Genomic DNA, 27,820 nt, shown 5'->3' with positions numbered 1-27,820 from the left:
GATGATGTAAAGGTCATCTTGTTTCTGTGGCCTACGGTTAATGAAGGTGTCATATGGCCAGCACAACGACCAACCACCTTTACTTTTCCCTAATGTCAGGTACCCATTAGAGCTGGGTGGACTCAGAGGCGCCAGAAGATCCCGAAATTAACAATCCCAGTCTTCACCTGGATTCGAACCCTGGTCCCTGGTTCGGAAGCCAAGTGCTTTACACTCAGCCACCGCGCCTCCATCTACATTGTATAATAAACCCAAAATACCTTCTGAAATTCAAGTCAACAAAGTTTGATAAAGTTTAATAAAAATTTTGGAGAGCAGACAAAGTTCATATAGTAGCTATTTATTTGATTTATTTTTTTTACACATTTAAAACTCATTTTTGTACAATATATGCAGACTGTACAAGTAAAATAAAGATTTAAAAAAAAAAAAGGGGGGGGGGGCTTGTTTCTAAAAAAAAAATCCTTACTTACAATAAAAATTTTTAAAATTTGTAAAAGAAAAAATAAATTCATATATTTATATGCTTTCAAAAATCAAATCATGCTAAATAGAAATATCACAGACTCTGTAGTAACGTTTAACTCCTACAACTGAAACTGAAATTTAAAAAAAGACAACACAATTTCCTTCAAATCAAGTACATTATGTGAAATAGTTAAAGAGTATGTTGTGTAATGGACAAAAAATTTCAGAAAATTCACTTTTTATTTTTATTATAGCAATTTATATAATTCTTTTGGACAGTATCTGTAGAAGAAGTAAATAACTGCCTAATGTGAATTCTGCGTCCACATTCTGATGTTGCCAATCTTTTCAATTGGAACAAAAAAAATAAGCTCATGTCGTAATCATGAAAACAATTTGTTTTTAAAAAATATATAGTTTTTTTTCAAACCATATAAATATTATATATTAGAAAACGATTATCTCTTATAACTAGAGTTGTTGAAACCATTCACAATGTAGCAATATTACATTTTCAATGAAATCCAAATACATGATAAATTATAAACTTTAAAGCAAGATTTATGGCATGTTGATGTCGAAACCTGCCAGATTGTTCACTGTCTGACAAAAAGCTATATAGTTAATATCTGTACGACCTCCTACTTGCACCTGGAATTTTTTACAAATGAGCTTCACATCAATGTCGCTTGCCAGATTGGCCAGTTCCAGTTCAGTTAGAACTCTGCGAAACTGTGATTGTGACACTGCCCCATTGTGAATTCTGTCGTAGTCTTCAAATAGTGGGAAGAGTTGCATTCTGTTTTTATATACCTATTAGTGAAAAAAAACAATCTTAGCTTTGACATTTAAAAATTATTTTATTCTTTTTGTATATCTAAAAAAAATGACTGACAATTTATTCAAAAGGAAATTTTGTATTTTTTTGTTTGTAATTCTTTAAGAATAATTTAATGGTTTTCAGAAAAATAGCTTAGTTTATGATTTTAGTAATTATATAAAAACTGCCTTTGGAATCCCATGGTGTGAACCAAACAGGTTGACAGCCCTGGATTTCATTGACAATACATCACTAATTGGGGCTACATATAAGTGTAGGCCCTATGAAAGACATGACAGAGAACCTTAAGTACTCAAGATTGGCCTCTGAATCTGGACAAGACCAGAGTCACGAGAATTGGGTACAAATTGTCAAATTGAAAAAAAAAACTATTGGGACTAGTCAAATTTGCCCTTGGGGAGTGTCACCAGAGAATTCCATATCCTACAAAACTGCATTCTTTATCAAGAGGGCCCGAACAAGATACTGGCTCCATAACCCTCCTATAGAATTAGACTATATGGAGAGTTGCGTGATTTTGAAATCACCATGTAGTTTGTCTCAGATATTGGTCTAGTCATTTGAACCATCAAACATAATAATGAGAACAAAGAAGGACAAAACCAAATATTCATACATCTTGGGAGCATCCTTACAACCAATAGGGAGATGCTTAACACAAAGTGCCATGAAAATTGAAATAGGGCTCAATGCATACAACTTAACATCATGAATTTATGGAATATTGCTAGTGATTGATCACAAAGACAGCTTGCCGCTGAATGTGTCAATCAAAGTGAGATGTTCAAAACTAAGTTAAAGTATCAAGAGCTTAAGCTAGCTTTAAAATAATGTCCTGCAAATGTTGAGCAGAAAAACATTATGATTCTGAAACAATTTTAAACTAAAAAAGAAAAAAATTTTGCTAAAGTATAAAAGAAATGAACCTTCTCAGCAATTCTTAGCAGACATTTATTGGCTTGTTCATTTTCCTCAGCTGTCAGTTCTGTAACTTTCCATTCTTCATCTGGTTTGAACTGCTCTATGACATCTTCTGGTGTTTTCTCTAGGTTGTCTTTGGTAAACACTGACTCTATTTCTTGGCAGAAGGCCAAGTAGTTAACATAATCATAGTCCTGTATTGATTGGAATCTGTCAAGATTGTACAGATGGTTATGATATTTTATTCAAAATATTAAAATTAGTATTTCGGGTTAAACTGAAATGTGTGTTTTAGTTTTATATATTTATTTTATATATGAGTTAATTTATTTTATGTAGCCTATCTGATTTAATTTATTCGATATATTTGAGTTAAATACATGAAGGTTGGATTTGATAGGCTTTATTAGAACCTCTTTCTCTAGTCAAGGTTAGCCAGTGGCAAGTGTGAAGGTCCAATTTCTTTTACCCTTGTCTCTGTTCTCATTCATGTTCATTTTATTTTAAAGTCTTTGTCCTTAAAACTGCCTTTAAATTTCTTTTTTCTTTGAGCTTTAAGTATAACTGTTACTTGAATTTTGACATTTAGTATTGAATTTTGACATTTAGTATTGAATTTTGACATTTAGTATTGAATTTTGACATTTAGTATTGAATTTTGACATTTAGTATTGAATTTTGACATTAAGTAGAGTTTTGTATTTTTGCTTAGACAACTTTCAATCACTTAACCTCCAACATTTCTGCTAACCTTTTTTTCAATTCTATAATCTTAAAGAAAGTAAGCCCACTACCTAGGTGTCAAAAAAATTATTATTAAGTGCATTTAAAAGTTATGTAATTAACTTAACAGACTTCATATTTTCTTGTAATGATTTGTTTTAAAAAAAAAATAAAATATTTACTTAATTTCAATATCTGGAAATCATAATATTTCCTTTGTTGTCATAAAAGCCTATTTCATTTCTTAAAGATTCTTTTTAGGTAACAATTTGCTAATTCTTTAATGGATAAGTCAGACAACATGATAAAGAAACAAAAACTAACTTGTCTTCCAACATAGCGACTTCTGATTCCAGAAGGCTTAACCTAGCCAGATTTAGTGCTCTTCTAAAGGAAGTCTTGAGCATGCGACCAGAATGCAGTTTGTCATAATCTTTCATAAATTCATAAACTCTAATTCTTTCTTTGACAACCTATGTGAAAAATCACAAAGTAATTTGAAAAAAGGAAAAGTCAATATGTAAAACAAACTTTATTAATAATTTGAAAGACAAATGCAAATCACTGCACAGTAAACTTTAGTAGAAACTACCCTAGTGTATAACAAGCAAAAAAAAAAAATTTTAGAAAAAAATTATCTAAGGGGAAGAGCTCCACACTTACAACTATCTCACTCAAGAATGGAGAAGGTATTTCCCTTTTTAAATGTAAAGAAAAAATTACCAATAATTAATCGACTAATTGGTTAATTTTTCAATTGATTCATGTTTTGTTAAGTACAATATATAATTATTTTGATTTCAACTTGATCCAAGAAAGGATGTGGGTGAAATAAGGTGTACAATTATTAAAGGGGACAAAACCCGACCTTTTAACCATATCTGTGAATACTGAAGAATTAGTTCCCCTTGTTGGTATGCAACAAAATAATAACCAGTAATTGATTACAAAAAGTGGGATAAATAGCATGTCCAAACATTTTACCAGACAGGCAGAAAGACAGAGTGAGTTGATAAGGTTTGTAAAACTTCAAAAAATACAATGCTTACTTTGGTCTTAATCTTGATAAACACGCTTTCCAAGTCTGTCACAGCCCTTTGTTCTGGTAAAGCCTCTTTGGAGTTGGCTTTTCTGATTTCTTCCATTCTCTTTACATACATGAATGGAATGGGATCACTAGGTTGTAGATCTTCCAGGAACTTGCGGTAGTCAACACCATAGTCATTGCTATAAAGGGCCTCCAGTGCCTGCATTTCTGATTCCTCAATGGGAATTTCCAGCATTGTCAAAGCTTGTCTGAACTGTGTGCGGCTGATGTGACCTTTATTGTGTCTTCAAATAAAAAAAAAAATCCCCTTTCAGACCTTGCAATCTATAGAGCAGATGATATAAAAATCATCTTTTTTTGTGGCTCATAGTTAACAAGGGTGTCATCTGGCCAGCACAATTACCAACACCCTTTACTCTCCCCAACTAATGTCAGGTACCCATTAGAGCAGAGTGGACTCAAGGCACCCTAAAGATCCTGAAATTAAAAATTGCAGGATTCAAACCTGGTACTCTGGCTTGAAAGTGCTTAACCACTCAGCCATCGCACCTCCAGTGTCTTAAAATAAGTCTGTTTGATTTCACTATGTATGAAACTAAACATTTGTTTCTTTTAGTAACTGCAATTTATACATAGTCATCTAAACAGATTTAAATGAAATTAGATTTAAAAAATCAAGTCTGCTGAAAAATACCACATAAACACCACACTTTCAATTATGAAATGACCAGATCTTAAATTCTAATAGGCCTAATTATTTTTTTTAACTTCAACATTTGTTACAAAAATTCAAACATACATCATCATAGCTAAGTCGCAAGATGGTTAGGATTTGTGAACACCTGTAACCTTGATATCAATAGACAATTAAGGTGTCCTATATGGGCCTATTTACCAAGAAGCTTGATAGAAACTGGTAAGGAGAAGGCTCAATTGTAACAAAGTTGGGGAGGATCAACACAAAAACACAGAAAACACACAAAACTAGACCCCCATACTGAAGCAACACACACACAAATTTGTGTGGAGCACACAGAAAGAAAAGTGAATTAAACAATTTCAATACATAGGTCAGTGAATCATTTCTGAATCTTCACAAACAGAAACACAAATAATTGATTACTTATGCATAATTTTCAAATTATTAAACAAAGTTTTTTTAAAATGTACCTATCAAAATCTTGGAATACTGGACGACACTGAACAGATCTATGTTCCACTCTCTTTCTTATTCTGTCCATAGCTGCTTCATAGAGATCTTTATGTTCTTTGCTGGCATTGCTCCAGTCAATGGTGCCTGGTTTTGGAACTCTAAAGTACTCTTGAGGCTGTACAACAGCAGATGGCATCTGTTCCAAGCCTGTCTGTGTAAAGACTTGATGGAAAAAACAAGTGGAAAAAAAGATTTAAAGCATTAAAGCCTAAAGGTTTATGTTCTTTTAGAAACTTGTACATCTGTAAAGAAACAACAATTTAGAAAAATTTAAGAAAAACAGGAAAAACATAAAAAATACTTTAAAAAAAAACAAAAACAAAGCTTATATTAAGTATAATTGTATCGGTATGGATGTCATGTAATATGTATGATTGACTTTGGCATAATTAATCTGTGCGATTAGAATATTTTTACCAATTGTTTTTGTTTAGCTTTTAGCTTTCTCAATGTGCTATAATTCTATCACTTGTCTGGACCAGTTGTAAAAGGGGGAGGAAAGAAGGAGGTTTCTTGGTGAATGTTTATTTCAGTTTAATCCAAGATTGGGTGAGGGAGATATAATGTATACAAACTTTTTACCGTACTACACAGACAGAGTGATTGATTGATATAAGCTTTGTAAGAAATGGGCATTTTTAAATATGTAGCCTATTAGTTTAAAAATCCAGCCTGCCTTAAAAGCAATAAAATCTTAGAAAAGTAATCAGGCAAAATTCGGTACATATTTCTTGGTATCCCTCTTCAAAAAGTCTCATACAAAAGCAAATTAAGTATTAATGGACAACATTCTCATAAGATAATAAAGCAATAATTTTTTCTATTGCATGGCAAGCAGCAAGGATATATTCAACCAAGCAAAAGAAAAAAAAACTATAAAAAATCAGATAGCCAATGACCAAAATAAAAAAATGATGTATTTATAGGCTTATAGCAGACTAAAAATCTAGCAGAACATTGAATGGTACATTAATTGTCATGATAGATCACTATTTTCAGTTAACCAAAGCATCACTTAAAAAGTGTTCTGACATCCACAGATAGGTAAGATACTCAGCATATAAATTAGAATTGGAATAGCTGATTCCATTCAAAGAAGACATTAGCTTGAGAGAGATAAAATTGGAAAGTCTTTTTAATGAATTAAGAAAAAAAAAAAGGTGCAGGATCTTTCCATTAACATTCACATGGGTCTGTTGCCTTAAATTATTTATCCCATAATGCATTTTTCTGGCATATGATCATAACGTTTTTCAAATATCAAAACAAGATGAATCAGATAAAAAAAAAAAGGTTGAAAAATGCAGCAGTATGGTTAGTTCTACATCTCCGTAAATGGTGTGCCTATTCTTCAATTTAGTCCAATGCACTTTTAACACTGATGCAAAAGCCACAGTAGATTTTAAATAGCAATATATCACAAAATCAAACTATAAACTTTCTTACTATTTTCAAGATTTTTTTTTTAAATTGTGAATTTGACAAAAAATTTTTTTATTCATAAAAAAAAAACTAGATCTAAAATGACAATTTGTTCTTACCACTCTCAATGTCCGAAACAAAATTCATCCACAAAATTTGGTCTGGTTTGGAAGGATTGCGATAATGAGCAGCCAGTAAGTTGAACTGATTGTCATTCAGATCATGAAACCCAATTTTACTCAGTCCCATTGATGATAACCCTCTTCTAAATTGAGCCATGGTTATAGAACCACTTCTTAAAGCGTCAAAGTCTTGGAAACTTTCATTAATCTAAAATGCAACAAAATTGACTTAATTAGAAAATTTAAATGTTCAATACAAATTGCCTCTTATTTAACAGTTTAAATACACAGAAAAAAAAGTATAAAATTTATATTTCCATTTTTATTGAGGTAATGAGCAGGTTTGTTACAATGAAAAAAACAACAACAACACTAAAATTATTGACTTAAAAAATCAGGTAATTTATATTTACACATGTACTGTGTGCTGTTAGTCAATGAATCATTTGAAGAAAATTTTCTGTACTATTAACTCTTTCTCCTAACTGATGATACCATTGTTGATTTGACCTCATTAAATTAGATTACTTTTTGGTTTTATAAACTTTAATTTGTGCTTTATAAAAAAAGCATAATTCTATACCAAATACAAATTTTCTTAAAAATAAAAGTTTAATTGTAACAGTGTAGTGAACTACTAATGGGTAAAATGAATAATTCCATTGGAACATGAAAAATAATTATGGAGAGAAGGAGAGAAAATCTACATGTGAAAAAGTAAAATATTACAATTTCCCTTTTAAAAATGGCGACATCTATAATTATTTTTGGATAGTTTCATATGGTAACATGATTGACCTAAAGTAAAATGGATAGCTTACCCTCAGTCGGTTAGTAAGCACTATATGACGAATTCTTGCTAAGAGATCTACAAAAGAAACTGGGGCACTTTCAATCCATTTGGTTTCAACCATTGATTTTGGTATAGGCCTAATATCATGCACAATAGGAGGCTTTTCTTCAGTTATAGTGGTAGCAACAAATTCTGTTCAATAATAAACCAATATGCATTACGGTAGCATTACAATACATCCGAAGTGTAAGATTTAAAGAAATATTTTTAGAAAACTCTATTACACACAATTTTATACCTAGCAATTACTATTACAGTCTAATCAAATTACTCACGTTTATCAATGGCTTGAACGAAAGCTGGATAATTGACATCTCCACTGGCGGGATCTTGAAATTTGTTTATTATTAACTTAAAATCACCTGGGCTAACATCAAGGTTGAGGAAGTGCAAAATTCTGGCAAACTGGCTTGGAGTTACAATTCTTGTATATGCAGTGGACTGTTTTGATAGACAATTGTTAAAGTGGTATATTAAATGTAAAAAAAAAAAATAACTTTTGAAATGTTTGAACATTTGGTTAAGCAAATAAATTTATACATAAATAGTAAACAAGATACCCGATCAAAATCTTTGAAATATTGATACAGCATGATGCGTTCCTTTTCAACTTTGTCCGATAAGGCTGAGAGAATACCCAAGAGTCTTTGTTCCTCATCTTCCACTAGCGGTTTGAGAGCCTTAATACAAGAAAGAATCAATCTTTAATCAACTGATTTCTTTTTTAAAAGTATTGTAAATTTACAAAATGCTTTTTGATTTAAAAAAAACAACATACACGAAATAAAGATCCTTTGGCTGGTCTTTGAACAGTTTCTGTTGGTTTTCTGTCAAGGTCAGGAATGTTAAATGCTTAACAAAAAAAAAATAATTTTAAGTACATAAATGGTACAAGCATAGAAAAATTATAACATTAATTAAAAAAAAAAAAAAAAAAAAAAAAAAAGCAGATTTAAGGGAAAGAACTCTGCAATTACAACGGTATCACTCAATAATGTAAAAGTTATTTCCCTTATTCAATTCCAAACAAAATAAATTTCCAATATTTAATTAATTGATTAATTTTGTAATTCATTTGTTTTCTTAGGTATAATTAATTTTTTAAAGTTTCAGTTGATCCGAGACTGGAAGTGGGTGAAATAAATGTGTACACTTATTTAAGCAGAAAAAAAAAATATATTTTAGAATATCTGAATACTGAAGGATTAATTTCCCTTGTTGGTATTATACAAAACCGATAATCTGTAATAATTGACTAATTGGTTACATTTTGGTTTTGTTGATTCACATTTATGGTCTACTCCAATGAATAATAGGGCAGTTATGGGTGTGAAAAAAATTATGTTTTTAAATTTTTACCAGTCAGACAATTGATATAAGCTTTGTAGAAAAAGGCAAGCAAAGAAATCTGCATATTTAGTCATTAAATTAAAAAAAAAGATTGTTGATAGTTTATTAAACACCTTCTCACCATTTTCCATTGCATCACAAAACTGTTTATACTGAACTCTACCATCCGGAAGTCTGTAATTTTCCACAAGTTTTTGAATTTCTCCACGTGAAAGCTGAGCCTCTTTGCCGCATGCAAGAGCCAATCCACAAACAAACTGATTATCAGTAATTACACCACTTCGTAACTTGTCATGATCTTTGAAAAATTCTATTGTCCTAATTCCATTTTTAAAAACAGCTATACGAATTTTATCCAGTATTTCAGCTAAAGTGGGATCTTCTCTTGGCTGAAAATAGAACAATCTGTTTTAAAGAGATATATAATATACCAAGTAATAATGTGTAAGGCCTATAAGCTACTCCAATAAAAAAAAAATCAATGATATAAATCAATATATAACTTGGTGGTCAAATTATGCAAGAACATGACACAGAAATTCAACACTGATAATGAACTATATAAATAAAACTAATGGCAATAATCACAAACTCAAACTAACAACTCAACAACAATCAAATGTAATACAAGATGGTAGTCAGTTTCTACAGTTTTCTACACATTGTAGCATTTTACACATTCTTGACCTAATCACTAAAAATCAGTCATTCATGAACACTTTTCACTTCTAAGCACATGCCAACAACACAGGCCAATAGGTGTCAATAATACATGTCACAGTGGTCACCCAATTCAGTCAGTCAAAACAATACTGGTCATGGAATCAAGATTCACAATCAAAGGTAACATAATTCTTCTTCTTCATCGTTCTCATTGTTATGTTTGAGTGTTCATATGACTAGACCAATACATGAGATGAACTGCGCAGTGGTTTCCAAATCAGGGAGCTCTCAATATAGTTTTCTTTCTATTAGGGTGATTTGGGGCCAATGTCTTATACAGGCCTCTTGGTAAAGAGAGCAGTTTTGGAGGACATGGTTGGCATAACATAATTCTAAATGTAAACATGTTTAAAATAAGATAATGGAAAATAAATTTTAACTAAGCTTGCCTATGTTCAGTGAACCTAACATTAACTTCCTGGCAAAAAATAGACTTTTATCTAATTAATTATCACACAAAATGTTCACCTTATTTATTTTTTTGTTAAAACTAAGGAATGTTTAAAAAATATGTAATGTCAAAAATGATGCAAAAAATATCTTACAAACAAGGCCACCATATCGACAGACTTTCCCATTGATAACAGCTGAGGTTTTTTCTCTTGCTCAACATACTTGTGTACAGCTAGTACGTCATGATGAAGATTCAGATAGTTTATGAGGCCTGGACTCTTTGGATCATTATACTTCTCAACTAGAACTTTGATATCCTCATCATCAATATCCACAGGACCAGGAAAATTTCTGTAAAACTAATGGGTGAGATGGTAGCAAGAAGTGAATTAAAACATAATTTTGATTCATTAAAAAAAAAAAATCCATTCACTATCTAGCACCTTTAACTCTTTCTCTCCTAATCAATGATACCATAGTTGATTCGACCCCATTAAATTAAATTAAATTAATTTTTGTTTTATAAACTTTAATTTGTGTTATATAAAAAGACCATGCATTCTCCTATAATTCTATACCAAAAGTAATGTTTTCTGATTACAAACAAAAATGTTATTGAACCTCAATAGGATGTACAAATGTGAAAAACGAACTATTCTGTCAGAACATGGAAAATAATCAAGGAGATAAAGAGTTAAAAAGCCAGAGTAATTATTTGAGCATTAATTCAATTATCTAGTAAGCTTAGCTAACCTGACTCTCAGACACTACTCCTTGGTGGTGCTTATCAAAATCTTCATACTGTGTTCGCAGGTTAATTCCTCTGATATTATAAAAATGTTGCATTCGTCTTAAAATGTCCACTAATCTGGACTCTGCATCTACTGTTAGGGGCCTTTTACTTCTGAGAGTTCCTAGACTTTAAATATAATTTATTGAATAACATAAGTAAGTATTATATACTAATTTTTCTAGTCTACTTGATATACACAAGCCTATAGTAAAACTATTTTTAAAGTAGAAATTAATATTGCTAAGAGCATGGAACATACAAAAGTAAGAAGTCCCCCCTTTAGACCTTGCGACCTATGGGCCAGATGATGTAAAGGTCATTTGTTTCTGTGGCCAATGGCTTACTAGGGTGTCATGTGGATAGCACAAGGACAAACCACTTTTACTTGTTAGGTACCATTAGAGCTGGGTAGACGCAAAGCCCAGAATTCATAAGGATTTGAACCTGGCCCCCCAGTTTAGAAGCCAAATGCTTTACCACTAAGCCACTACACTCCATGGAACAAATATATAGGCAGGAAAAATTTATTTAAAAAAAAAAGGAATAATCTTAAGTTTAATGAGCAAAAAGTGTTAGTTTATTGAATTTTGGGAGCTTGACCTTTATTAATGATGAATTAGAACCAATTATGACGGCAGTTTGCTTTCATTGGTGAATGTAAACTATAAAAATCTCAAATATTTCTTAAGCTTGAGTAAGAACATTTCTTTTTTCATTTTGTTTTAAATGTAGTTGTACAACTTACTATTCTGGTGTCTCAACTTTTTGTATGTCAGGAGACCCATAAATGTTCTTAGGATCAAACTTTAGCTCAATAGCATCACAGAATTTCTTGTAATTAATTTTTCCATCTTCAGTGAAACCATATTTCATACAAAGTGCCTGCTCTTCTTCTTCACTAAATTTAACAGAAAGTGTTTGCCACAGACAACGGAAAAATTGAGAAGCTAAATAATAAAAATTAGAATTATTCATAACAAATATTTCACACTATAATATACTTTGCTTTCAATTCATATTTTATCTTTACTATTAACTATTTTGTTTCACAAATGACAGAAAAAGGTTTTACCTGAAACAAATCCTGATCTTAATTTATCATAGTCTTGAAAAAATTCATTTACACGAATTCTTTTAGTTTGAGCTATCACTCGTAGGTTTTCTTCAATGCTTGATGCAACAGCAGCAGCTGCCATCTCTCTTTGAGTAAACAAAAATTTAAAAAACCTGGTTATACAAATTGTACCTTTAATAAATTTTAATGATTATTAACAAACTAAAATGAAATGATGCATTTTATTCTGTAATAGATATGACCAATTACAGGATTTATCTTTTTTAATGCATGATTATAAATATGGCCTTCTTCAGTCGTGAAGCATCTATGGATCATCTCATGGATGATGAAATGACTGTAGGCATTAGCTGTGGTTGGAATGATGTTGCCAAAGCATCAATAATGGCAATGTCTTAAATTTGGAAGATTAAGGATTAGTGCAGACTAATTGACATTAGGCCTATTAGAACTTTTAAATAATGAAGGTTTAAAAAAAATGATTGAAAGAATTTAATTAGGCAAAATTTTATTAAATTAATCTGTGTCCTTTTAAAAAAATGTTTTCTTATCAATTACCAGAATAATCCTTCAAGCAAAAAAAATTCTGATTAAAGCACAGTGCTATTATAAATGTAATATTGTAAATAAATAAATTATAGCTTTTATATAGAGCTACTTTCATGCTTATAGTATGCTCAGAGCGCTATGGTCCAATCTCATTTGTGGACCAGTGGGGTATCTGGGAGAAGGTTTTCCATGCTGCCTTTAGGTGCTCAGTTAACACAACTCTGCCCGAGTTGGTGTCGAACCTCAAGCCCCCTTCACAGGTAGCCAAACCATTAGTTCAAGCGTACTTAGCCTCTCAACCACACTTCCCACATATACTACAAATTGTAGGCTAAACAAGTCATTCGTTTTTACAAACAATCAACTATAAATGAACAGTAGATTTTAACTAGAACTATAAATTTTCGTCTATTTAAATTTATGATTAACTTTGACATCAGGGCCAGCGTTAGATAATTGGAAGTCCTAAGCAAAGTGAATTAGGGCTAGGTTGCCCCAAATGAAATAGAAAAATAAGAAATATACAGTGAAAAAATAAAATTATGCAATTTATTAAGAACATAGTGTACAATAATGGAGAGGACAAATTTCAATATTTGTTCTCTAAAAAAATTGTGAGGTTCCCACCAACCAGAGGCTGCCTATGCTTAAGACCAGCCCTGATAATTGATATATTTTATAGTTTATATGCCTATTATAATATAGTCTATTTTTGGTTTGTTTCGTATCTTATAGAGCTAGTATAATGTAGTCTATCTGATAACCCTATCTCTAGATCTAAATATAATAGTAGATTTAAGTAGATCTAATCTAGTTGTCTATAATTTAGTTATTTTAGTATAATACTAGATCTACTAGTAGAAAGTAGGAGGGAATATTGTTCTAAAATAGTATTAGTATTATAATTAGTATACTATTAGATCATATAGTCAATATAGATCTATTATAGATCTAATAGTAAATCTAGATACTAGATCTATTCTAATATGACTATGACTAGATTCTATATCATCTATATGAATGAGTTGAATACATCTATGACTGTGATGTTGAATGCTTTGAATACTTTGATAATTAATAAATAGAGGTAAGCTAAATCATGGCTCATGCATGGGTATAGATCTAATTCTATAATTCATATCATAGTCATATTAGAATAGATCTAGAATTATTTCATCTCTCAAATATTTGAAAAATCTGTCAGATAACTGAGATATCAGTCATACTCATATGACATAATCACATATGATTGAATCTTGATAATAATGAATGAGTATGACTGATATCATCATCAATAAATGATCATGACATCATGATCATTGATTATGATTGATTGATTATTTATGATTGATGATATGATATTTCAGATATTTTAAATTATTATAATTAAAATTAATAATATCATAATGTCCTATAATCATAATTTGTCATAAAGTTTTATGATGATAATATAAAGTTTTAGTGATAAAGTGATAAAGTCTAAGTTATGAAAGTGAATTTATTAGAATTTATGTGATAATCTTCTGCCGTTAATTAACCATTGCAATAATAAATGGCACGTGTTATTGTAGATGTTTTTAAAAATAAACATAGATCTACCTCTTTTAAGATATTATATAGCTTATCTATCTTCAAAATAATGATGAATTTAATGAAGTCGGCGTCTGATGTTGCTTAGTTACATGGAGTTTTTTTAAAATAACCACTTCCGGTTTTGCAAAAAACAAAAAACAAACAGCAAACCCTTTATAATGCTAACCTAAGTTCTCTCTCTCGATATCATTTTTAGTCATTGAAGATTTTACAAAATGTAAATTGAAGAGTTTTTAAAAGTTGTTTTTTAAATCTATTCTAAAATTCTTTAATGAAAATATAGACAATTGTCTAAATGTGTAAATTTTAATTATAATTCGTGACTGTCGTTTTCTGACGAAATTTATAAAATATTTTAAATTAAAAATCAATTTATTGCTATAAAGCAACACATAAAAAAGCTCATTAGTATAATAAAACCAAATGCTTTTAATGCTTTTTATAATTGCGGCGGCCAGAATTATTACTTTGTTGTTGAATCGTATATTTAAATTTAAGGTCTCTCACCAAGGTAGCATTTTTATTTTTGAAAAATGCCGGAAAAATCTGGCTAAGAGGACATTGAATTCTTTACTAATGATGTCATCGGTTAAACAAATAAAAATAGGATCTAATTATAAAAGAAAATAGGCACATAAATTATTGCTATAAAAAATATTTTTGCTTAAATTTTAATTATTAATTTTTACAATAAATAATTCTTCGTGGGATTACGAGAGTTTGTTTTACATAATCACGTGACCGTTCTTTCAGGAAGAGGCTTGGCGTTTGTGCGCGTGGGAATTGTATTTTTAGGGTAAAATAGATTAAATTTTCATAATTTTAAAATGGCAGATGAAATGCAACAAGATGACAATTATGAAACATTTGAAGAACAGAATGGAAATGCAGAAGTTAACGCCAATGCTGAAGATAGTTCAGAAAACCAACAGATGTTAGTAGACGAAGACGATGATGGTGAAGATGACAGGTGAGATTTTTTCTCCTCTCCCAGAAAAAAAAAAAGTGCTCATTATTCAGCTAATCGAAAACGAGGCCATCTGCTTAGCGTATCTTACGATTTTTGTTTCAGAACTGTTATAGTGTCCATAATTATCTTATCTATTCTATATCTAGCTTTTAACTTATTATAAATCTATACTTCATATTTTATATAGGCAATATAGCTAAATCGACTGTCTAGTTGTAGATAATACCGGCTAAGTTAGAGCGCTAAATATTTTGGGTAGATCTACCATGCCCATGGCGATAGGCCAATGGCTGCCGTTGCATGAAAATTTATGAATAGTCTGTCATGATCTTCATCTTGAAAATGAAATATTTGAATCATTTTTGAATATGCAGCATAGCATAGCCATAGCTAGGCTATAGTATAGAGTATAGATTGATAACCTACTCATGATACTGCCCATACTACTAAAGTAACTAATACTAGACTAGAAGAGATCTATTACACTGCCACTGCTACTGCTTGTCCCCTTCTGATCAATTATAATTATTCAATATCAAGTGAATACCAGTAAAAAAAAAAGAGTAATATTAAAAAAAAAATAGATCTAATTAAAAAATGGAAATGGTGACTTAATGGTCTAGTAATATAAAAACAAGGTTCTACATTGCTAGATCTAAAGATCTATAAATATATCACAGTCATAGCCTTTTTCATACTGCTATTTTGTGTAAATTTATCCATGAAGTACTGACTTAGAATGACTTAGATCTAGAGTCTCTAGATTATTACTTTATATTATTTTAAAATTATTTCTGAAATATAGAAAGTGAAATAAATATTACTTGCTGTCACAATTTTACTAAAGAATTGCTCAATTTTAATTTATCTGTAACTCAGGTAGTTGGCTTAAATATAAGAAAGGGTGTGGTTGTGATCAGAAAAGAAACTTCTAGAAACAGTGTTAATTAAGTTAATATGAAAATCTATTTTACTTTATTATATTTATCAATTTATGATGTATAATGTAATTAGTTATCTTAATACAAATTATTAAAGGTACCTTGTGTTTGTGTCTCAGTCCTGTAACTGTAGGTGTGCACTATACCAGTGGCTTATTTTACATCTGCTAGATTCATAATGTTTTGTTTTTTTAAGTGCTTCAGTCTGTGGCAGTGGTGTAGACAGAACTGGTTGTCAGCTCATGTCAATAATCAGTGTATGTTAAGATTGTAGCAGTTTCCTGTAGCAGCTTGGTCTTTTAGTAATGAAATAGACTTACACTGTAATAGTCAAATTTTAATTTTTTTAGTTTTCAGTTAATACCTATATGTGGCTCCTTCTGCCTTGGAAGACAATGGATGTGCCCAGCTGAGTCGCTGGTTTTGGTTTCATCTTGAGATAGGGCAGACTTTGCCACAGTTTATGCATGTATATGCATCTGTTTTAGGGCAGCTTTCTTTCTCTTGACTAAGACAGCTTTGTTTCTTTTGCTCTCTGCGAAGTTTGTACCAGCACATACTGTCTCCATGAAGTGCAGTCTTGGGCTATATCCTCCCACATACTTTCATTGATGCCTGTGGTTTTCGTGTCTCACTTGCAGACATCTCTATGGGTTAGTCTTGGGTCTGACTCCCTCTGCAAGCTCAGCATATAGGATGTCTTTAGGGATTCTTCCATCTGGCAAGCAGGTGACAATGTCCCAGAAAGCAAAGCAAATGAATTTACTTATTTTAAAGATAAACTCTTGTAATTTATTCGTCATGAGGTCTAATAATACAAATCGTACTTAAATCTTTTAATTCTTTTAATGTTGGTTCTAACTGTATGTATAGTAGTATAGTATATATTGTTTTTTTTTCCACTCAAATATTTTCTCTTTTTAAAATTAGGTAAATCTCTTGAAATACCAGTCTCAGAATTATGTGGGAACCCTGACAATTGCTTATTAATTCAATCTTTTGATCTTAACACTTACTTTGAACGCCAATGAAATATTAGTGAACGCCAATGAAATATTAGTTGTCTGTTTTTGTTCACAAATTTATAAATTGACATTTTAAGAACTTTCTTGTCCACTTCTTAAAATCATTTCAATGTTTTTATTCATCAGAAAAGTTTTTGTAGGTGGATTAAGCTGGGAGACAACCACAAGTAAGTTTTTTTTTTGTTAGTAAATTTCATAATTTTATATATATTTTATATAGATATGTATATGTAGATATATGTATAGTGGGAAGCGTGGTCGAGAGGCTAAGTGCGCTTGAACTTGGCTTGGCTACCTATGAAGGGGGCTCGAGCTTCGACACTAGACTCGGGCAGAGTTGTTTACCAAGCGTCTGTAGGCAGCACGGAAAAACTTGCTTGATATAACACCCCCCACTGATCCACAACTGAGATTGGACCAAAGCGCTCTGGGCATTCTATAAGCATGAAAGTAGCGCTATATAAAAGCAATTATTTATTTATATGTAATTCTCATGCATTTCATTTTTTTTTTCTAATCTAACAGAAGATCTCAGGGAATATTTTGAAAAATTTGGTGAGGTCACAAATTGTACACTTAAAACAGATTTAGAGACAAGAAAATCCAGAGGTTTTGGTTTTGTTGTCTTTGCCACCACAGAAGCAGTTGATAAGGTAAATTATTTTGTGTGCCTTTAACATGTAGGATTAGAATTCTGAAAATCTGTTACTATGATAAAATTTAAATCTCATTAAAATAAAAAAAAATGTGAATTCATTTTTTTTTATTGTCAGTAAATTACATCATTCACTGCGCTTGTGTTTTTACTCTGAATGAGACACCATAGCTCTACTTAAAAGCTTAATACTTAAATCTGCCCCATTAACAGTAGTCCTCAAAGTTGAACATTTTATACTGTACATAAATAAAACATTAAACTTTGTATACATTCAAAGAAACCCCAGCTTATTACAAAAATGTTACTTTTTTCTTTTCTAAAAGTGAAAAATCTTGTTTTTAAAATCACTTATGTAAGCAGTTTTTTCATAAAAATACACCACCTTTACAACTATTCACTATTAATAGTAACAAACACAGGAGGCTCTTTAGTAGTGAAGATGACTATTTACCATATTTTTAACACATTTATGTAAATGGTTTTAGACTTCTTGTTAAAAAAATATATTTTTTACATTTGTATTACTACGTTATGTAATTTCTGTCCTACTAACTACATTTACCAAAAAATAATGTATTCTTTTTCTAAGAGAAAAAAATCTTTAGTATGCATATAAGTTGGACATAATTTAAAACAATTAGTGGGTTTTCATATCATCGTGTGAACTGCAGTGCTACACTACAGCAATGGTATACTTGATAAAGGATTTTTTTTTTTTTTACGGAAATGTTGTTTTTGAGGATTTGAATAAGAGATTGACCCTTTACAAAACAATTAGATATTCATTATAAGACATCAGTTAGGCCAGGTTCGCATTCAACTTCACATTTGGTTTGGACCGCTGGGGCACCACACAAGATCTGTCAACCTTCTTTCTCCATTCTTCGGTCATTTGTCTTATGGAATTTCATTGTGTTCTTTCTTGAAAATATTGAAACCCGCCTTTTTTACCTGCATGGGTGGACCACTTCGTGGGCCGATTTTGAGTTTGTTTCTCCACACAAACTGTCTTTGTTACCTTGTTATGTCTAAGTATTTGTATTTTTGATCATACTGGGTATGTGTAATTGGATCTTCTCTTGGTAATCTTGAAATACCTGTTCAGAATGGTGAGGTCTCTGTATTATAAGCTTTATATCAAGTTTGTTCATGCATTAAATAGAACAATTTTTCAAACAGGTTTTAGCAGAAAAAGAACACAAATTACATGGCAGGACGATAGATCCAAAGAGAGCAAATCCTAGACCTGTCAATAAAAAAGTATTTGTTGGAAGATTAGATCCTGCAATCACAGAAGATGAAGTTAAAGCATACTTCGAAACATTTGGTCCAGTAAGTTTCAATTTTATTTTTGAATTGTGACTAATATCAATGTGGTGATACAGAAGCTAAGAAAATAATATTCTGTAAAAGTTATGTTCTTGTTTTGGGTTTGTGCTTAAGGGTAACTCTTGTTTTATAAATTTTAAAAATATTTTTAAATTTACGTGCGCATCCAAAACGGTCAGCTTTCCACTATAACTAGGTAGGACTTCTGTGTACAAGTTCCATATTGGAACAACTATTCATCAATTTAAAATTGCTATAGAATCTATATCTACAATATAATCCTGAAATTAAATAGAGATGATAACATGTACAAAGTTAATTCACATATGGAATCTTCCTTTGACTTTAAATTATTAAATAGAGCTGTTAGCTCAAAATTATTTCACACGTGACACATCAGTTTGTAGGCATAAGTCCTAATTTCTAGGTCAATTTAATGATATTACATATTTCTGAATCTTCTGGCTAAATGTGCTAGTAGAGTCACAAAACACAGCAAAGAACTTGACAATTCAACTTTCAGCTTAGTATAACTTCATTGACTATAAACTCTTAACAATTCCTCACTGTAGCATGTAGTGTGGAAGACTGTACAATATCTGGTAATTTACAGTTCACTGTACTGCGTTGTACTTTAACTCTTCTCAACTTGTATCAAGCCATATTCCGCTCTACTTAGCTATTCCGAGTCGTACTCAAGTCTACTGGATCAGAACTGCACACATCTTACTTCAGTTGTATCGACTGCAACGACTCAAGTCACTGTATATACTTTAACGACTCAAGTCCACTCCAGTTAACTCTACCCTAGTTAACTTGCATCGAGTTGTACACATCTCTTCTACTGTCTTGCACGGTAGACAACAGTAACAATAACTGACTTTTCACATTAACTCTGGTTTATATAGAGTCCCTAATTGCTTCTCCAATGTTGCAGAAACACTGCTAGTATCTTCTGGAACATCACGCGAGGACACGTCACATCCCGTCTTTGTTTATGTATGTACATTCCATAGAATACTCGCTGTGTCATCTCGTGGGGTCACACATTGACCTCTACCTGTCACTGTTCATTTGTAATAAATATGAAAGTAGATCTATATTTAAAAGTTATTTTTCCTTCCAAGAGAAGCTATTGCAACATGCAAATGGCAACATAAGTTATTGCTAAAGCTTAATAGTATCTTTCACAGCCTAATGTAAAGTTGAGACTTGCTCTAGCAGTCCCTGTAAGAATGATGCAATTAGTTAGGTCAGGATCCACTTTTAGTGATGTTGGGGAAAAAACTTACTTTTTGTATAATGCCTTTTTTTTTTTTTTTCAATTTGAATAATTTGATGTTGAATTGATTAATATATAAATGGTTCTACACATTGAAGAAAAAGATGTTTACAATTACAACTTTTACACAGAATATAAAAAAAACTCAAATTTGAAAAACCATGATAATTTACCTTTAAACGTAACAGAACAACACAACAGGTTGATATTTGTTAAAGCATCAGTTGAGTTAAAATTAACATTTATTCAGTTTTTTGAGACTATTAAGCCTTGTTTCGATTTTTTTGTTATCAATTATTCACTCCACTACTCACTATACTATAGATGCCTACATTTGCTTCTTATTAAAGTGTAGTGGTGTAATACATTATATTTGTGATTTTTGCAAATTTAGGATACATGTCATTCTAATTATTTTATATAAACCATTGCATTTGCAACAAGTCGCAACTCTTCTCTAATGATCTTTTGTTGTCCAACAAAGGCAGAACCATAAAGGACAATACAATTTCACTAAACATTATTTTCATCATTTGTTTAGCATTTGGAAGACAACTTATTTCTGGTTTTACATATCCTCTGTGTCTCATATATACAGACATGCCTACAGTCCCGCATTATGCGGAACCGTCCCGCAAAAGCATCAAAGAAGCTCACATGTTCCGCATTCACGATTTTTTGTTCCGCCAAGTCTGAATTCCTACACACACACACAAATCGCCGATTTTTCATTATTTATTAATAGTGCGAAATGAAAATACTGAATGCAAAATAAAGTTTTTATAGGTCTGTGTTTATTGTTTACATTTCATTTCCTCCCAGACCCGATGTGTCCTAAATTTACGAAAATGAGCTAGATCTAGGCATAGATCTAGTTAAATCTAGTACTATAGGTCTAGATACTTGATCTATTCTTAGAATCTAGTAAGTGCTAATAAGCCAAATGTTCCATTCAAATCCCTTACTTTTACCGACAATGGCTCTACTAGAATACTATATGATAGATCTAGAATCTACTAGAATCTAGACTATTCTTAGTCATAATCATAACATAATTCTAACACTAACTCAACTGGTTTCTTAGGTTTCTAAGTAATCTAAGAAAAGGATTTTTTTAAATATACGTTATTAAAGACCTAGATCTAGACCTAAATGTAATTAATTAACTTAGACACACTAAGTAAGGCTAAGGCCTAAATTCCTAAATAAGGCTATAGATCTACTTATTAGTATTATTATATAGTATAAATTAGTTTCTAGCTCTAAGTCTAAAAGTAGGACTAGCACTAAATAACTAGATAATACTAAATCTAGATTCTAGATCTATCTAGAAATAGACTTAGAAAGTGATAGATTAGATTCTAGATTTCTATGTATCATTATGTAATAAATTTAGTTCTCAATAAGTCTATAGATCTAGACATAAATATTTAGATCTATAATATTATTATTATAATCTGTGTTCTTAGACTTTGAGGACTTATTAGATGTAGGTCTAGACTAGTAGACTCTTAAATTATTTAGATCTAGGAGACATCTAGAATGACTAGAGTAGAGCCATAGAAAAGGATAGATAATCAAGTAGATCTAGAATTTAGATCTAGATCTAGTAGTAACAAATAAAAATAGATAGTAACATTTGAGTGTTAGAATTCATCATTTAGGAGTTAGAACTATTGATTTCAAACAAAGGACATTATTATGAATTAATGGTTTTCTTACTTTTAATTATACTATTTGCATCTAATTTATAAGAATCAAACTAGTATTGTTATTAAAGTAACATAATTGAAGTTTTATTTAAATATTGCGTACAGTATGGCTGACAAACATAAACGCATTTATGTTCCACATTGGGCCCCAAAATTCCACATTCTCAACCTGAGTGTTCCACATTATGAGTCTTGGGGGTAGGCATGTCTGTATATAGACCTAATTCATTCACTTGTCCCTCATAAAATATGTTCCAGACACTCCTTCTTGTTGCCCTTATGTCTAAGCAAAAGGATGTTTTTTTTAATATTTTTTTTTTTTTTTTTTTGCACAGGTTGAGAAGCTTGAGCTTCCTTTTGATAAAACAAAGGAACAGAGAAGAGCTTTTTGTTTTGTTGAATTTAAAAAATTATCTGCCATGAAAAAGTGTTTAGAACAGACAAATCATAAAATTGGAACACAGGAGGTAAATTGCTTCTACACATGTTTTTTTTTGTTCTTAAATATTAAATTAAAATGCTGCACTTTATACTAAAAGCCTCATGTAAGGATAATTTTTAATAATTTTTTTCTAGTGTTTATATTTAAAATGTATTTTATTTAGACTGAAAAGGGTAAAAAATTTGTAAATGATTTGGTGAAAGTCTGACTAATCAGGGTATAATTTTAAATGGCTCCTTTTGTTTTGACATGGTTGTCATCAATCATGGTAATAACACATTTTTAAAATGTTGGGCATTTCTTTCCACTTGAACTTAAAATCAATGGCAGCATGATAAAAAAAATGAGCTTGTTTCACCTGTGTATATTATACAACTGAGACTGAAGCTGATTTTGTTCCACTTTCCTGCAGGAGACGGAATTGATGGAACAAAGGAGCTCGGAGTGATGTGGGCCGTGAGGTACCATAAACTCTAAGTTGATCTATGCTCATAATGATAAATGTAAACAATAATTCAACTCTACTTGCAAAAAAAAAACAATCATTAATAAAGTTTACATTTATCCCTTGCTAATTTAAATTTAAAATGATATAATGATAATTTAATAAAAATTTGCATTTATTTTTCTCACTGCCTAACAGGTGCCATAAATATTTTTTTTATTTATATTGATGGATTCCAAGCTAAATGACAAGATTTTACAGACTTTAAATTTAAATTAAATTTCCCTATTAATTTTTTTTTTCCTTTTAATACATGATTATTATAAAGCACAACTAGATTTTAGACAGGCTCTTTTGGGGTTTTTTTGGTCTTTCATTGCTTTAATTTGTTGGTTCTTTAATTGAATTTTGTAAGCTTCAATTTTTGTTTTAAAAAAAATATTTTTTCAGGTTTACGCTTAAATTTCAGTGATTAATTTCTTTGAGACTGTAAAGGCCTGAGGCATTCCAGTTTTTTAATGCTTTGCTGGGTTTTTGTGTTTCAGTAAATTTGTAGTACTAGCTCTTGCATGATAAAATAAATGTTAAAATATTAAAACCATGCAAACTGAGTATTATTTCAGAGACCAATTGAGGACCATTATATTTTTTTCCTTTAAATTTTTAAAATTGAAATTTGTTCAGATTGCAAGGTTTTAAGGTATCTTTTTTTTTTTTTTTTACTGAAAGAACCAACATAGATTAACAAGAAACTATTGATGGCCTGTCTAAGACCTATTGGCGCTTTAAAAAGTAATCTTTGAAGTTGTAAAACATAGTCTCTATTCCATTAGGTTGAAGTTAAAAAAGCTACTCCTCCAGGAGGTGCTGCTGCTAATGTCAGGGGTGGTCCAAGGGGTAGAGGCTTTGGACCTGCTGGTAGAGGTGGACGTGGTGGTAGAGGTAAGTTGGATAATAGAAGTCAAATGTAACATTTTTTAATAATAAACAAAAAGTTATTTAAGTTTAATCAGAACAAAATAGTGAAATACAAATGAGCAAAATGAATATTACTATCAGAATGAGGAAAATAATTGCGGAGAGAAAGAGTTACATTTTTAGCCTTTAGCTTCACTGGAACTAGGATCCTTAGAGTTACAAGTTGTCAAGAGTCGTGTCAAATTGCACTACACAATTACAAATATAGGGGAACTATTAGGGAGACAAATATTAGCTAGCTTGCAAAAAATTTCTAAACACTAAATAGCAGAAGCCATATCCATAACAGCTCAGTAGAATAGCAGAGGTACTGTTATTACTCTTAAGCTTGCCAGGAGTGCTAAAGACCTTTCAATGTTTACACACACACATACATATCTATATCTTTTCAATATTAACATTAAATTGTCATGTATTTATTTTTAAATCCCACTGTAACATTTTTTGTGCATCTAGATAAACAGAAACCCTACTTAACTTTCTTTTTTTTTTACTAATCACTTAAACACAATCAATTTTTTTTTTTTAAGGAGGATTTCCAGGTTATGGATACAACCAAGGTTACGGCTATGGGGGTTATGGGGCTTATCCTGGTTATGATCAGGGCTATGGATATGGTTATGGCGGGGATTATGGCTATGGAGGGGGCTATGGAGGCTATGGTGGATGGAACAGTGGAGGATACGACCAAAGCTATGGATATGGATATGGTGGTAAGTAGTAAAAGAACATTTGTATTGTCTTATTTTTCAGCTTTTATTCATTTGTTGAGGAGGGTTATGTCAAATGTTTTTTATGTGTAATAGGTCTACAGGCCACTTTCTACAGTCTTTATCAATTGAAGTCTATTAATTATAATGCCTTTAAAAAATGTTTTTCTGTTTCTTAAAATTTTTTTGAGTCCTTTATTCTTTTATTGTGCAAGCAGGGAACAGGTACAACTTCAAAATTTTGTTGATTGGTTTTATATTCATCTTCCTTTTTATATTTGGTTAAGTTATATATTTTGTTAAATTTTACCAGGCAATATTGAGTATTTTACCATAATATATTTGCTAAAATGTAATTGATTATTCCAGTGAAGCTAGAACAAGTGTTATTTATGTATGAAGAATGACTTCACAAATAGTGTTTTCATATTTTTAAACCTCAAACTTTGTAGACCTTTGTTTAATTTATCAATTAGTGTTGTATTAGATTTAGAATTTTATATTACTTTACAGCAATTATGTGTGAACTCTTAAGATTTTCAGATAACAATGTTTACTCATTTCTCTACCGGTAGTGTTTGTATGTAATAATGTATCACAGCTTTGGCTGTTATTGTAACAGTTTTGTTTATAATTTTAAAGGTTATGATGATTGGGGCTATGGACAGGGAGGAGGTGAGTGAATCAACCTTGCTCCTATTGATCATCACTCCATCCTGCACATGGGAATGCTTATATATTTGTTTATTTTGAAATAGTTAACAGCAGGTCGGCTTGAAGACAGTGGCGGTCAAGGCTGGACTGTAGGTTTTCTTCCAAGCATGTCATTTGTACATCTTTTCCTATGAAATGTGAGGCAAAATGATGCAGCAGATTAATTTTTTATATATAAGCATAGTAATGGCTTGATTTTTGTTTTCATTTCTCAATTTCTAATATATTGTTTTGGATAATTAGATATCTTTAAAATAAGTGCTATTTCCAAGTTGGTTGGAACAATGTTGTTTTTTTAAAAGTCTGCCACTGTTTTAGTCTGGCCTGCTGCATTAATTGTCAAATTTTTTTTAAAATTGTGTAAGCATTCTCATGTAAAAATGAATTAGGTTTGATCACAATTTTACATAAAGAAATAAAATTATATCAAAATGCAAGTCTTATACCAATTAATAAAGGCAACTTTGTGCATTTAAGATAACAATTTATGTAATTTGCTGGTCAAATTTAATTACAACTCAAACTACTTGTGTGTTCATTTTCGAGATTGTTGTAGCTTTTAATCATTTTTTCTTTTGTTTGTTTTAAACTTGTTTTTACTTTGGACTTCAAATTGTGTGACCCAAGAAAATGATCTGTAACAGTTTGCTTTTGTTTTTGTTTGCTGTTTTATTTGATTTATGTATTTGATCCATTTAGAACATCTGTGTTTCTTGTAATAAAGAAGTAAAAACAACCGTTTTGTTTTTTTTCATTGTACACATAATTGACATTGCACAAGAAGGAACAAAACAACATAAGCACAATCTTCTGTTAGTCTTTTTCCAAGGAACAAAACATCATAAGCACTATCCTCATTTAGTCTTTTTTTCCTTCCTAGTTAGGTAGTCGGAAATCTCTATATGCTGCTAGTTGCGTCCTAGCTGTGATATAATCACATTTTATAGTATTTGTTGTACTTTGTTGTGAGCTGTTATTCAAGGCAGTTTTTCATTATGCTGTTGCCTTATAAAATCGAATAAATTTTACTTTCGGTCCATTTCTGAAAAATATTCTTTATTAAAAGTCCTAAAAATTTTATTCCTTTTTGCCATTTGGATGTGAATATTTTGGTTAAATGTAAAAAAAAAAAATTCTAACAGATTCTTGATTTCTTTAACAGGTCAATCAAATTACGGTAAAGCGCAAAAGAGAGGCGCAGCTCATGGAGGCTATCATCCTTACAATCGCTAGGCAGGGTAGATATTTCTATTATTTATTGTTAAATGCCCCCGTCACTTCTTGCCTTTGTTGTGTACAGTGTAGAGCTCGTTCTGACTCATGGAGTCTGCACTGTTATCAATATGGGCACTTTGTGTAGACAATTGGCTTGCACATAAGTGTCTCTTGAAGTGAAGTCTTTTTTGTAAAAGGGCTTGATTGAATTACATTTTTTTGCTAATGCTAAATGTTAAATTGTTCCATTCTTGAAATTTTGTAAGTGACCCATAAGGTCATATCAGGTTAATAATTGTATTGCTTTCCTGCCCTTTTACAGTTAGTAAGGAAGATTGCACCTGTAGCTCTTTTTAACTCAGTTCGTTGTAGTCTGATGTAGGCAATATAGTTTTAGTGATAGAATTTGTGATTGCATTACAGTGGGACGTAATCTAGCAGTGCATACAATGTAATAGGCTTTCATTTAGGACAGGAAAAGCTATATATTGCCTGCATTTAATTTTGTATTTGTTTGTAGTTCTAATGTTACTTTGCTTGACCATTGTTTAGGTTACCGGTATAGGCCTTTCATTTAGCATAACTGTTTTGTTTTTTCACATGGATAACACTATACAGATATGTTTGTTCTGAATGGGGTAAAGAATTCAAGTTTATTGCATCTTACAACACAGTTTTCAACAGATGCTAAATGGATGGTCTTGTCGATTCATTCTGTTGTTTATCATAACTGTTATTTTGCCTTGTATTGTTATGCCACTCTTTTAAAAATTATTTGGTTGACAGGTCGTAAGGCTTGTGGATCAAGATTCTATAATGTATCCGTTACTCCTCTGGGCTAGTTTTGAGTTTTTTTTGTTTTTTTTTTCTCTTTTCAGATTACTAGCTGCTTGTGGGGGTGTTCATGTCTTTGTGCTGAAAGCAAACTGGATTTTTTGTGGATAATCATTTTATTGTCATTTCATTTTATACATGTTGTACTGTATTAAAATGATCCATCTTTTTTATCATGAGTTATTTAATCTTTTCTCCCTATTATGTTAATGCGAAAACCTGGTGAAATACTTAAGTATTTGTCAGCATTTTTTAATTTGTGCAAGCTGAGCTAATGCTAGATTTCACAATTGGATTACCGGTACTAAGGTGGCTTGAATGATCAAAATTTATTTGTTTGAACACCAAAAATTATACATTGCTACTGCTTTAACTTGCAAACAGTAACATAGTTGCAAAGATGAACTTGACATTTAGTGTCATTGAAATTATACATTGCTACTGCTTTGACTTGCAAACAGTAACATAGTTGCAAGGA

At 31.0% G+C, this 27,820-nt stretch overlaps 2 protein-coding genes across 7 annotated transcripts; one reads left to right on the top strand and one right to left on the bottom strand.

The window, feature by feature from the left end:
* Window positions 1–324: 324 nt before the first annotated feature.
* On the bottom strand, window positions 325–14,208 carry LOC106053201 (uncharacterized). Its single transcript, XM_013208706.2, has 16 exons — window positions 14,094–14,208; window positions 11,943–12,070; window positions 11,616–11,817; window positions 10,831–10,996; window positions 10,230–10,436; window positions 9,083–9,350; window positions 8,390–8,463; window positions 8,172–8,291; window positions 7,887–8,052; window positions 7,580–7,743; window positions 6,756–6,966; window positions 5,172–5,376; window positions 4,003–4,285; window positions 3,278–3,426; window positions 2,236–2,440; window positions 325–1,281 (listed from the first exon to the last, which is right to left on the bottom strand). The coding sequence occupies exons 2-16, from the start codon at window positions 12,064–12,066 to the stop codon at window positions 1,030–1,032; spliced, it is 2,796 nt and encodes a 931-aa protein (XP_013064160.2). The 5' UTR covers window positions 12,067–12,070; window positions 14,094–14,208; the 3' UTR covers window positions 325–1,029.
* A 612-nt stretch (window positions 14,209–14,820) lies between these two features.
* On the top strand, window positions 14,821–27,513 carry LOC106053193 (heterogeneous nuclear ribonucleoprotein D-like-B). Of its 6 annotated transcripts, none has more exons than XM_013208689.2 (10): window positions 14,821–15,057; window positions 17,150–17,190; window positions 17,549–17,676; window positions 18,861–19,013; window positions 22,340–22,471; window positions 23,725–23,833; window positions 24,400–24,582; window positions 25,222–25,254; window positions 26,456–26,526; window positions 27,387–27,513. In XM_013208689.2, exons 1-9 carry the CDS (start codon window positions 14,915–14,917, stop codon window positions 26,524–26,526), a joined length of 993 nt encoding a protein of 330 aa, XP_013064143.2. In that variant the 5' UTR covers window positions 14,821–14,914; the 3' UTR covers window positions 27,387–27,513. The 6 variants fall into 6 exon arrangements, with proteins under 6 accessions (XP_013064143.2, XP_013064142.2, XP_013064145.2 ...); XM_013208688.2 differs by having other exon boundaries at window positions 26,456–26,531; XM_013208691.2 differs by lacking the exon at window positions 25,222–25,254.
* Window positions 27,514–27,820: the final 307 nt, after the last annotated feature.

Source organism: Biomphalaria glabrata, chromosome 2, assembly GCF_947242115.1.
Source record: "Biomphalaria glabrata chromosome 2, xgBioGlab47.1, whole genome shotgun sequence".
Lineage (NCBI taxonomy): Eukaryota > Metazoa > Mollusca > Gastropoda > Planorbidae > Biomphalaria > Biomphalaria glabrata.
This window is presented reverse-complemented; position numbering and strand designations above follow the sequence as displayed.

Coding starts and splice junctions, on each gene's coding strand:
- LOC106053201 (XM_013208706.2), bottom strand. CDS start 12,066: ATGGCAGCTGCTGCTGTTGCATCAAGCATTGAAGAAAACCTACGAGTG. Junction 7,744..7,886: donor CGTTCAAGCCATTGATAAAC/GTGAGTAATTTG, acceptor ATTATTGAACAG/AATTTGTTGCTACCACTATA. Junction 2,441..3,277: donor GTCGCTATGTTGGAAGACAA/GTTAGTTTTTGT, acceptor CAATCTTGACAG/ATTCCAATCAATACAGGACT.
- LOC106053193 (XM_013208689.2), top strand. CDS start 14,915: ATGGCAGATGAAATGCAACAAGATGACAATTATGAAACATTTGAAGAA. Junction 23,834..24,399: donor AGGTGGACGTGGTGGTAGAG/GTAAGTTGGATA, acceptor TTTTTTTTTAAG/GAGGATTTCCAGGTTATGGA. Junction 25,255..26,455: donor GGGCTATGGACAGGGAGGAG/GTGAGTGAATCA, acceptor TTTCTTTAACAG/GTCAATCAAATTACGGTAAA.